The sequence below is a fragment of the Nesoenas mayeri genome, assembly GCF_963082525.1.
Source record: "Nesoenas mayeri genome assembly, chromosome: 30".
Lineage (NCBI taxonomy): Eukaryota > Metazoa > Chordata > Aves > Columbiformes > Columbidae > Nesoenas > Nesoenas mayeri.
Window position 1 is genome coordinate 1,687,858 of NC_137564.1, and position 12,527 is coordinate 1,700,384.

Sequence of the window (12,527 nt, forward strand, 5' to 3'; positions counted from 1 at the left end):
GAATGTCTCTCAAAAGCCATTTGCGTCCTGCTCGCTGTCCCCAAGCCCCCCCTGTGCTGCAGCCCCAGGCTGCCGTTCTGCTCCCGCGACCAGTGGGTTCATAACGAACAGCTACCGAAACACCTTCGTGCTGCAAGAGCCGAACATGAACGCTGGGGGTTTATTTCGGCGCTAACGGCGCCCGCGCCGGCCCCCGCGCCGCTGGACGTGGGGTGTGAAACGCTGCTGCGGAGCTCGACTCACCTTAATGAGCACGTGTGGGGTTTCTCGTCTCTGGAGATAATTACAGCACGATGGGAGAACTGGCCCCCGAAATTCCACGTAAGGGCCGCGACGCGGAGCGCGAGTCCTGCGGCAATCCGCAACGTTCTCGGGAGCGGAGGCACAGCTGCAGCTGGAACCCGGCTCTGACTGCGCACCTTCCGAGCCTGAGCCAAGCTCAAGCTCAGCACGCTGGTTTAAGGCAGGTGTGAGCAGGGTTCAAGCAAACCGACGTGACATTGCGCTAAGACGCCGGTTACAGTCAGTGGAAAGGCCAGAGCAGCCAAAACATCTCCAGAGGCTCCTCAAGGTCTCCAGCTCTGCTCCCGGTGCATTTCCCACGGGAGGGTGAACCACCTTAATCCCAGCCTAACTTCACATGTGTGCCCCGCGTGGGTCTAAGAGAACTCCTGCCCAGCGGCCGCTCCCCCGCGCTGCCGCGTTCGAGCGCTGGCACATTGGTTTATTTTGGCCCTGAGTGACGTGCCCCGTTCTGTGTCTCACCTGCGATGTTTCCCCTTCCTGCTCTGACTTGTACCCCAGTGCTGTGCCAAAAGGGATACGAGGAATCAGTTAACAGAGATTCAGTCAAAACAGGTTATTTAATGGGACTCAAAATATACAGACAACGAGCAAAGAGCGTCTCGTGCGCGTCAGCTCCGCCGCACGCGGCGCCCGGGCCGGGATTGTTCACGGGGCCAAACCCGCGCGGTGGGACGAGGTTCGTGACGCTTCTCCCCGCAGGCTCCGGTTCCAGCTCCGCGCGTTCTGAGCCGCGTCCGCGAGAAGACGAGCAGGGTCTGCGGTTCGGGGCACGTCCTGGGCCGAGGCGCAGCGTCCCTGGTGCCCGCTGAGGACCCGGCGCTGTGGGAGCTCTGGGGGCAGTCGGGGCTCATCCGGGATTCACCGGCGGCTGCTCGAGCGCGGCGGCGCCGGGGCGCTCTCGAGGCCGCGGAACCCAGAGGCCGTCACCTCCTCCAGGAAGCTGCCGAGCAAGGACACAGGGACAACTTTCGCTCATCCACACACAAAATAACCACAGACTGAATGGTTTTGGTTGGAAAAACCCCTCGAGATCAAGTCCAATCATTAACCCACCCCTGGCACTAAACATGGCCCTGAGAACCTCATCTGTGTGTGTTTCAACCCCTCCAGGATGGCGACTCCAGCACTGCCCTGGGCAGCCTGTTCCAACGCCCACAGCCCTTTGGGGAGAAATCACCCCAAATTTCCACCCTCAGCCTCCCCTGGCGCAACTTGCGGCCGCTCCACATCACACTTGTGCTCCAGCCCCTTCACATCCTCACAATTGTGATCGATCATCACTGAACCCCAGCCCGGCTGAGCGCGGCTCCCGTGGGCTCAGCTCAGCAGCTGCCGGCGCCGGCAGCTCCGCTGGCCCTGCGAACAAAGCCCGGAAGCCTCCAGCGGCCCAGTTGGGTTTGTGCTCCCCCCTCAGCTTCCTGAGCGGCCACAGCAGGAAGGGGCCGCTGGAAACTCCCGCGGGGCATCCGCGCCTCTGCCAGTGCCGGACACGGCCCCTCGGCATCGCCCTCCCCTGCCCAGCCTCCCTAAACCCGGCTCAAATCAACCCCGAGCCACACAGAAACGTCTGGGAGCCACCCAGTCAGATCTCAAGACGTTTTAAGGCAGTAAAACACTCAAAGCCGCACGCGAGCTGCAGCGCAGCCCCGCTGCGTGATTTCCCAGGATTGTGGCGATCAAGCCCAGGAAGCGGCAGATCCTCCTGCACGGGACCTGCAGATCCTCCTGCAGCCTCCAAAAGCCGATTCCAGCCGGTCCTGCGATTCCGCTCTGTGCACACACCAAACCGGTGGTTTCTACCCCGACCGCGGGTGTTCTTCACCACCAACGCTTTACAGCATCGACTACGGCGTATTCACTGGAAAGTGCCGACGTCTCCTTCGCAGACACGGTTTAAATCTGCAGCTCCACCAGCTCCAGAGGCTTCTTTGCCTCTTTGTGAAAAATAAAACTAACTCGCTGTGGCTGTCCCTTAAGCCCGGCCTAAGCACGGCTGCTGAGCCCAACTGGAGCGGGAGCGGGAAGAACAATGAAAACCAGGGATTAATGCGCTTACTGGGGCATTACCAGCCAAATCGCCTTGTTTATTGTGACATATCGACCCTAATCCGGCAAAAATCAGCAGCAGTTCATTAAAGGGAGGCCGCAGATTAGCGGGGGAGTCGGGACACGGGCAGGTCTGGGGCTCTGGGCTGAAATTGCTCTGATTTCACTCCTCATTCCTCCGCTGTCCTGTGAAAAGGCCTCGAGATCCCCACTCAAAAATTGGGAAGTTGTATCATTCCTTTCCCCCCACTTCACTGAAATGCAGATTTTGAGGCGGCATCCTCATTTCTCCCTAAATAGTTCAAAGGCTGCACCAAAACGCTGGAGCCCCAGCGAGCTGATGTGACTCATTACGGTGCAGACCTGGAGCTGCCGCTGAGTGTCCCTGTTCTGTCCCCAAAACAGTGACGGGTTTTGCCGAATCGCTGCATCGCCGTGTGGGACTGGATGCTGCGGAAAGTTGGAGCAGGAATGTCGGGAAATGTCAAAACCCGCCTCAAAAGGTGAGGTTCCCGTGGCTTGCGAGCCTGGTTTGGTTCTGGGGTCCTTGCAAGGTGACGGTTTATGGCACTTCCCTCGTGTTCTCCATCCAAAAGCAGCTGGATGGCCAGCGATCTCTTCTCTTCCTATTTCTGGGCTTGGCTGAACAAGGTTCAGCTCAGAGGCCACTTGCGGAGCAGGAGCTTGACAAGCTGGGTAATTTGGGCCGGAATCGCTCGATATGTGGGCTAATCCAGACTTGCCTTTGTAACCCAGTTCGCCGGCGCAATTTGTGCTCACAGCACTTTTCCGATAATCTGATATTAAACCAAAGCAGGAGGCGAATTTCAAGGAAATGGGGCATTTTTCTGAGCAACGAGGAGCTGCTGAATTTTGGGGCAACTCCTGCGCTTGTGGAGCCTGAGGGTCCTTCGGGGGCGGGAAGGAAGGGCAGAAGCGCGGGGGTTTTATAAACAAAGTCACCCTCAATGTGGAGGAGCGGGCTCGGCCTTCCCTCCGCGCAGCCGGTGGCACCGCGCGGCTCCCAGGGTTTAAATGCCACCAGTTTCCTGCGGTGACACGGGGATACACGGTCACCTGCCGCATTCCGCGGCTCCTGGTTGTGGGGGAAGGAGCGCGGCGCCAAAAATTCCCACTGGCCCCCCAGGAAATGCAACTGGGAGTATGGAAAGCGCCGTTCTCCAGGGAGAACCGGGAACGGCCCCGAATCACTCGGCTCTGGTCACAGGTACGGGAAATCGCCGCTGGCAAACGCTCCGGGTTTCAGTGAGCGCCGAACTCCTGTTGCTGCGCCGGCTCCGCGTTCCTATCAGAGCGCGTGGCCAATTATACGCAGTAAAACCGCCCAGGCTGAGCTCCCTGCCCCTGCACCCAGTGAAACGCGCGTCAGCCCTGCAGCGGGACTCCGGACAGCCCGCGGAGCCCAGCGCCCTCACCTGCGCGTGTTGTGGATGGTGGTGCCGCCCAGCACGATGCGCACGCCCGCGGTGCTGCGGTTCAGGTTGTACACGGTCAGCGCCTCCTCGTATGTGGCTCCTCCGATGATGAAAACAATGATGTCCTGGGGCCTAAAACAACACCAACGGTGAGACGGGATCAGACAACACCCGCAAGGATCATCTGCACTGCTACAGTTCCTCTCCCCAAACCGCCTCATTTTTGTGATGTTCTCGGCTCAAGACTAACGGTAAACAGCTTTTTGTCTCTCTGAACATCGCCACAAGTGCTAACGGGCCGTGAGAGCCGCCTCGGCGACACCCCCGCGCCGCGGCACTGATGTTTAATGCATGACGGAGCCGCTGCCGCGCGGGGAAACTCCCATCGGTCCCGGAGTCAAACGAGGACGCGCGCGGCGCCGCGCAGGCTGCGCTGCTCATGGCCACGGGGTCTGCGCCCCCGTTTAAACCCCCGCGGTCCCGCTCCCTCGCCCGCCCAGGGATACGGGGCGGTACGGGGATGGGGAGAGAGAGGAAAAGGAGGGGAAAAGGAGAGTTGTGCAGAGCTTCAGCTGAAAGGTGCGGATGGCATCGCGTCTGAGCGGCCGTGTCCCCGCATAATTCATTTCCCATTGCCGTCTCAAACCAGAGACCTGCTGCACAGCTGGAATTCACCCACCTGCAACACCCAGCACAAAGATGGGACATGGGATAGAGGAAGCCAGGAGGAAGGCCAGCCCGTGGAACGGGATGCTCAGCCCTGCGCTGGGCTGCAGAATGAACTGGAAACGCCTCCGAGATGAGAAAACTTCCTGCGCGGACATTATAGCGAATATCCGCACCGTCGGCATTGCTGAGTACCAGCAATATGGCACAGAATATACTTCTTTTCGCTTTGATATTACTCCTGCCTTTCTTGCAGGATTTAAGCCTGGCTTAGGGGAGCGAGGGCAGAACTGCAGCCTCTCCCAAAGCCTCCGGCATTTACCCTGCGGAGTTCGCCCAGAGCAGAAAGCAAAACCACGCAGAGGAGAAAGGACACGGGGAGAACATGGAGAGAACACGGGGAGAACACGGGGAGAGAACACAGGGAGGACACGGGGAGAGAACACAGGAGAGAACACGGAGCCCGGGCTGTTCTCAGCGAGCGCCCCGGGAATCAACACTTGGAGCAGAAGGAGCCATTTCAGAAGCAGAACCCCAGCGCGGTGGGGCCGGCGGTTCCACAAACCGGCCCAAGCAGCCCGTACCTGTCGCGGAGCGTGCTGGGCCCCAGGTAGGGGAACTGGCTGTCCCGGAGCTTCCCCTTGATGAGCTGGTCCAGCGTCTCGTGCAGCAGCGGCTGGTGCTGCGTGTACACGTTCTCAACGCCCTGCGGGCCAGAGCAGCTCCAGTTACGGGTTAATCCAGCACAGCGGCCGGAGGGAGAATCAGCAAAGACACATCAAAAAGCGGCAGCGTCTGATGGATCCACGACGCACTAAAGTCCAGATTTAGAGGGGCTTTTGAGCAGCTCACCCCTTTGTTTTCAGTGAGAATTATGGCCTAAAAGCCCAGCGTATGGATTATTAAACTGCTGACAGCTGTGACACAAGCGATTCTGACCAAAACCGTGGTTACTCCAGCTGTGGCAGGTGCGTACCTTCAGTCCTTTGAGGAACTGCTTGGTGATGGCCACGGCATCCTTGGGACTGAACAGGTCGCTGCCCCGGACCCGTTTCCCTCCATATTCCACAACAGCGGACACAAGCTGGATGGACAGAGGAAAACAGACCCAGAGTGTCCTTAACCCGGGGCAGCAGCTGCTGCGGCTCAGCCAGGCGCGGCAGAGACCACCGGGGAGCCAGGAACACCGACCCCAGGCAGATGGTGTGGCCAAGGGGCCACCAGCGCCCTGGTTGTACCAGCACCGTGTGGCCAGTGGGACCACGACGGCGACAGCCCCTGCGCTGGGCACTGGGGAGAACAACCCAGGAACACTGGGGGCGGTTTGGGACCCTCAGGACAAGAAAGAGCTTGAGGAGCTGGAGCGGGTTCAGAGACAGGAACGGAGCTGGGGAAGGAGGGTGAGGGTGGAAATTTGGGGTGATTTCTCCCCAAAGGGCTGTGGGTGTTGGAACAGGCTGCCCAGGGCAGTGCTGGAGTCGCCATCCCTGGAGGGTTGAACACACAGATGAGGTTCTCAGGGACACATTTAGTGCCGGGGGGTTACGGGTGGACTCAATTTGAGGGTGTTTCCAACCAAGCGTCTGTGATTCTCTGCCAGCAGCGCGTTCCAGGCCCCGTTGGCACCCCCGGGGCACCTGCAGCTCTGCCGCACTCAACCCCTCCCGACATCACCCATTTTGGAAAAGGAAATTAATTACGCTTTTTACAATAACACCTGCAGGCGCCAGCCGAGCTCAGGGCGCTGCGCACCGCGTGAACCCACACAAACCCGCCGGTCCCCGGACCGCCCCCGCGCGGGTACCTTTCGGTATCTGTCGGCCACGCCGCGGTTGCGGAGCTCGGTGAGCAGCCCGGGGAGGCCGCTGCTGCTGTGCCGCTCGTAGTGCAGCGCGTAGAGCATCACCAGCCGCGCCGCGTCCAGCTCCGTCACCCGCGGGTTCTGCAGCAGCCGCCGCACGTTCTACGGACACAAACACAACCCTCAGAGCACCGCGGGTCAGAGGGACACTGACCCCGCCACAGCACCGCGAGACGACGAGGCTGCGGCGCAAGAAATGCGGAGCGCGATGGAGCGCGAGCTGCTTTTGGGAGCTCCCGACCCCGTTCCGCTGGCTGCTTTAAGCTCAGGCTCCTGGAGCACACACAAACGTTAATCTCTGCCCGTCCTTCCCGAGCGGGGCGCAGACTGGCCCGCAGGGTCCATCCCCACATTGACTGTCACAAACAAACAGCGAGGACAACAACACGAATTCCATTTTGTTTTGGGGCAGAAGCATTGAAGCCTTGGGAACTTTTGGACGTGAGGAGGGGAGGAGCGAGTGTCAACCACTTGGAAGCGAAGGAAGAAAGGAACTGAAGTCTGAAAAGATTACTGGAGGTAAATACAGAAATCTACAGTTACCACATCTAATGTGGAGATTATGACTTTTGCTGCTGAAGAGAAAATGATCCCATCGTTGCAAGTCCCCAAGAAGCTGCGTGTTGAAGGGCAGCCCTTGCTGTTTGCTGCGGGGAACGCGGCAAACAGCAAAACCACTGTCTGCGAGAGCCGGGATTCCAACCCCTTCACCTCCTGGGGCTCCGGGACTGCGTCAGGATTCAGCGCGGCCAAAATGGCCCGTACTCGAGACCAACAATCGCTCGAGTGACATCAGCCGGAGGACAATTCTGCCTTTATCTGGTGCTCTGCCTCATTCTTTATTGTCTCTGTGCCATCAGGGAGCAGACCGGGCTATGAAGAGTTTAGGAATTGGTTTGAATCCCAAGCTGAGCTTTGCTGCAGCTCAGCCACGCTGCACCAGGGGTGCTCAGCCACGTCCATCCTATCGCCACCCGCAGCCCCAACACGAGCCTCTGTGGGGCTTTCCCAGCCCTCCTGCCACAGAAATCTTGGCTTTCTGAGGCCTTCATTGTTTTTTATTTTGAAAAAATGTAAAAAAAGGTGAAAGTCCACTCAATGAATTTCAAAAATCTAATGGATTCCATTTCCTCTCCCCAGCAAACACGAGACCCCGCACAGGGCTCCCGGTTCTTTCTGCTGCTGCAGGAGCCAGCGCAGCGCACAGGACGCAGAACGCTGCTCGGGAAACGCCAAGACAATGCACAGAGACGCTTCTCAAGCCCGTTATTAACGATGATTCATCCCCATCCGAACCAAACAGGGAGGAGAATCATCCACCTCGTCCCGTCGCAGCCCCACGAGACGTGTGCGCAACTCCCACGGGCTCCAGCGCCGCCGGGGGCGTCCGGGGCCAAACCAGCCGCGTTTACACAAAACCCAGAGGCAGATCAAGCGCGAGGTACCTGGAGGGCGCTGGAATGGTCGTTCTGACAGGCCAGCTCCTGCTCCACCTCCGACACCTCCAGCAGGTTGCGCTCGGCGACCAGGCGCGACAGCTCGCCCACCACCGTCACGTGCTTGGACACCGTGCCCGACATCTTGCGGAACTGTGGGTAGTTCTCCACGAACGCCTGCGGACACCGCGAACCACATGGATCCACGTGCAGCAGTGTAACCAGGAGCACGGACACTGGGCACCGCGGCCCCGGAGCCCGTAGGACTCCTCCAATTGCTGCTATTTCTGAATGAGCTTCTGATTTATTCTTAAAGAATAAATCCGAATCTCCAAAGACATCACCAGGATTCTTTAAATCCGAACCAGCAGCCTGTTCTGCGCTGCTGCCAAGTGCCCCAGCTCAGATCTAGAGTCCATATTGGACTGAGCTCTGCACTTAAACCAGAGCTTAACAACCCAGCTCTGGGGCTCTGGGATTGCTGCCGGCTCCGGCTCCGCGCGGCGGTTACGGAACGAGCAGGTTTCAGAGCGCGCTGCAGCGCTGCACAACCCAGGCGCTCGTTAGGAACCACCCTAACGAACAGAGGTTCCTGCTCCACAGAACCAGCACGGCACCGCGCCGTGACCGGTTGGTACCGGGGGTGGGACAGCGCGTGCGATCTGTGCTGCCCCGCGGCGCACGGGCTGTAGAAACGCCCCGGTCACCCCTGGAGCACGCGTACCTTCATATCCGCGATGGACTCCAGCTTCTGCTGCTCCTTGGGCTTCCTCCTCTGGAAATCCTCCATCAGGTTCTTGATGTTGCTGCCGATCTCCGCGAAGTTCAGGTACATGTTCTGCGGGGAGCGAGAGAGAAAGAGGGTCCGTTCCACGCCGATTGCTCACGCCGCCACCGCGACGCTCACCGCGAAGCTCTTTTGAGGTGGCAAAGCCTCCAGACACGTACGTTGGCGTAGAACTCGTCGTTCTCGGCAGACAGAACCACCTCGCGCAGGTCCTTGCTGATCCCCGGCACCCGCGAGAGGTCGATGCGGTTGTTGTTAATCCCCAGCAGCTCGTGGACCATCGCCTGGTATGTCCACTAATGAGCGAAAGGGGAGAGAAAATCATCACCTCAGGGAGAAATCAACAGATTTCAGGCTGTGCCTCAACAGAGGGCAGTTCAGGTGAGGTTCTCAGGGACGCGGTTTAGTGCCAGCATTAATGGTTGGACTCGATGGTCCCAAAGGTCCCGTCCAACCCAGATGATTCACCTGGTTCAGCAGGGGGGTGATGGCGTCGTCAGAGCGATCCAGGATGAGCAGCAACGGGGGAACCTCCGTGCGCCGGAAGTCGAACAGCTCGTACTCCTTAGTGATCACTTGCTGCCGAGAAAAGGAAACATCAGAGATAGAGACAGAGACACAGAGACAGAGACAGAGACACAGAGACAGAGACAGAGACACAGAGATAGACCTGGGAAATGTTTCCTTTTAGTTTAGATACAGGTGAACAAAAAGTGAAGAGCTGGTGGAAATAAGTTGCGCTGTTGTATTAATTGGTGCTGCTAACGAAGAAATAATAATCCGCTCTCCAAAGGCACCAGTATCCTACTGCCATTTATGACGTTCATGGGAAATAGGGTTTCTCACCCGCTCTTTGGTTGGGGGCGGAGAGGAGGGATGGGACTCGCCCAGCAATAAAGGACAGGATTGCACGAGTCGCCTGGCAAAGGGTTTTTCCCTCCGACGGATCAACATGTAACACACTAAAGCGAATCCGCGCAGGGTGCGGAGCCGAGCGCGGCTCTGGCCGTACCTTGACGCACTCAGCCAGGCGCCTGGCGGGCTCGGACGAGAGCTGGTAGCGGATCATGGGGCACTTCTTGAGGGACAGGAGCAGCGCGGTCAGCCCCTGCGTGGTCCTGGCCAGCTGCGCCGGGTCCCAGTGCCGGCCCTGCGCACAAACCGCGCCGAGTCACCGCCGCTCGCATCGCCACGGGTCTTAAAGTCCCAGAGCAACGCGGAGGCTGAGGGACCCCGAGCTGCACTCGGTGGAGTCTCTCCCCTCGGAAGGAGCAGCTCCCCGCCGCAGCCGGTTTGCTGTGCCTGCTGCTCCGTTCACCCCAAAACAAGGCGGTTTTTGCACCTTTTTTCATACCTGGCAGCAGCCCAAGAGGTTGAGCGAGAACACGTGTGGATTCACCGCGATGTAATCGCCGTAGAACTCCTGCCAAGAAGCGAATGCCGACGGTGACATGTGGCCCCGCAGCAGCTGCGTTTACACCCAAATTACCCCCGACTGCTGCTCCTGCCTCCCCTGAACCTCTCGAATCCCCACACTCGCGCTCACAACTCTCCAGGTGTGTTTTTCCAGCACAAAGCTTCATCAACACCACAAATGAAGAAGAGGGCAGAACCGGCAGCAGTTCTGACAACCAGAGGGCACCAAAACACAGGAGATTTTCTTTCTTTTACTTTTTAACCATCTCTTCTTCTCCCAGAACCAGAGTCCTCCCCCTACCAAGTTTAACAGCTTGTACGTTCGCTTTGCTGGTGTTCTGGGGTTAGACCTACTGAAAATATTGAGAATTCACCTGAACTTCAGCCACGACCTCCTGCTCGTCGGCCTCGGCCAGCGCCTTCACGTCGCTCTTGCTGATCACGTTGCTGAAATCTGAGAGACAATAACAGGCAAAGCAAAGTCGCGCTCTGAGCGACACAAACCCACCGCGGAACCGCAGGAGCCCGCTGTCCCCGGAGAGGAGCGAAGCACAACAGAGACCCTTTGACTTTACACCTGCAGTTACTGCGCAGACATCGTAATCCAGAAGATACCTCTGAACCGACTCCCTGTCCAAGTTTCTGCCTCTGGTGCCGATATCCAGCACGTCTCAACGCCAGCGATGGATTAAACGCCCCGTTTCAGCACCACCAGGTCCAGCCCGGGCGCACTCCGGGGATATGAATGCATTAGAACCAAGGCGCACTGACAGCATTGAGAGTGTCGGTGCGCCCAGCAGAGCGGCAATGACATCTAGAGGCCACCTCGCTCATTCCCAGGACCTCCCCGCGCGGCGCCCGAGCGCGAGATTCAGTCATTCCGCTTCATTTCCCAAAGCACAGAACATTCTGTGGCACGAGAAACAGCCGCTGGATGCGCCAGACGCCGCGCAGAGGTCTGTCCGACCCTGCCGTGCGAAGCCTCTCCAAACCCCATCTCCGAACTGCCCACCTTCCAAATCTGCGCCCGCTGCTCATCCTGAGCGCCTCAGTTTTCCAGCGCTCACCTTCTTCCATGCTCACGGAGCCCTAAAACCCCAGAGACGTTCAGGGATGAGCCATATCCGAGCAACGCACATTAACGGTGTTGCTGTGTATGATCTCTTACAACCCGCTTTGGTGTGAGTACTTTATCTTATAGGTATCGACCCTTTGTTACAGGAATTTGGTGACCCAGGGACTAGAATTCCGCGTTGTCAGGATGCTTGTGCAGCGGGAGCTCCCAGCGCCTCACGTCTGTGTTGTCTGCTCAGTGCCAGGTCGGTCTCTGTCAAGCTGGACTTACGGACAGAGCAGGACGTACTTACAGATAAAATAGGTGCTGTACTTGGGCCTCCGCAGCTCCTGAATGAGCAACTCCACGTTCTCCTGGACAGAAACAGCGCCAGGGTGAGCAGTTTTCAAAATGTGGAATAAGAACGGTTTGGAGTGACCTGTACCCCCCTGACATGGAATTACAGATCCATAGAATGGATCCATAGATCCATAGATCCATAGATCCATAGAATGGTTTTGGTTGGAAAAGAGCCTTAGGATTGAGTCTGACGGCCCAACGCTGGCACTGCCCCACGGCCCTGGGAACCTCATCTGTGTGTTTAACCCCCCAGGGACGGTGACTCCGCCTGGGCAGCTGTTCCAACGCCCACAGCCCTTTGGGGAGAAATCACCCCAAATCTGCACGCTCAGCCTCCCTCCCCAGCTCCGTCCCCGTCTCTGAACCCGCTCCAGCTCCCCAAGCTCTCCCTTGTCTCGAGGGTCCCAAACCGCCCGCAGTGTTCCTGGGTTGTTCCCGGTGCCCAGCGCTGCCGGTCGCGGTCCCGCCGCGCGCTGCCGGTACAGCCAGGGCGCCGGTGGCCGCCGGGCCCCCCGCAGCGCCCCCCGCCCCGTACCTTGGTGGGCCGCAGGAAGCAAATGGCCTTGAGGTGCTTCATGGGCTCCCTGTGCGCGGAGTCCATGCGCTCGAACAGGTACACCTCCCGCTGCAGGACCTCGGACTGCGTGTACACCACGCTCACCGCGCCGGTCTGCGGGCGGCACGGTCAGCCGGGCCCGCCGCCCCGCCCCCCGCCCGCCCCCCGCCCGCCGCCGCCGCTCACCGTCTCCCGGTCCATGAGCAGAACCTTCATGCCGGGCCCGCTGTCCTCGATCATCCTGGACACGTACTGCCTGACGGCCAGCACGGCGTTCATCCTGCCCCCCCCCGCCCGCCGCCGCGGGGCGCGCCGGGAGCTGCAGCCCCCCCACGGCTCGGCCCCGCCCCTTCCGGAACCGCCCAGGCTCGGGCCCGCCCCTTCCGGAACCGCCCGGATTTGCCCCGCCCCTTCCGGAACCGCCCAGGGGTTGGCCACGCCCCCAGCTACTGAAACCGCCTTTTCTCCCCCAAAAGACCCCAGAGCTGCTTTTCTGCCCCCAAAAGACCCCAAAGCCCCTTTTCTGCCCCCAAAAGACCCTAAAGCCCCTTTTCTCGCCCCAAAAGACTCCAAACCCCCTTTTTCTCTCCCCCAAAAGACCTC

At 59.2% G+C, this 12,527-nt stretch overlaps 1 protein-coding gene across 2 annotated transcripts; it reads right to left on the reverse strand.

The window, feature by feature from the left end:
• Positions 1-850: 850 nt before the first annotated feature.
• On the reverse strand, positions 851-12,266 carry VPS45 (vacuolar protein sorting 45 homolog). 2 transcript variants are annotated; one of them, XM_080361225.1, is made up of 15 exons: positions 12,111-12,266; positions 11,904-12,038; positions 11,322-11,382; positions 10,329-10,408; positions 9,893-9,961; positions 9,551-9,688; positions 9,007-9,117; positions 8,700-8,834; positions 8,476-8,589; positions 7,761-7,928; positions 6,259-6,417; positions 5,431-5,538; positions 5,039-5,160; positions 3,789-3,920; positions 851-1,246 (listed from the first exon to the last, which is right to left on the reverse strand). In XM_080361225.1, exons 1-15 carry the CDS (start codon positions 12,201-12,203, stop codon positions 1,165-1,167), a joined length of 1,707 nt encoding a protein of 568 aa, XP_080217351.1. In that variant the 5' UTR covers positions 12,204-12,266; the 3' UTR covers positions 851-1,164. The 2 variants fall into 2 exon arrangements, with proteins under 2 accessions (XP_080217351.1, XP_080217352.1); XM_080361226.1 differs by lacking the exon at positions 11,904-12,038.
• Between the last annotated feature and the right edge of the window lie 261 nt (positions 12,267-12,527).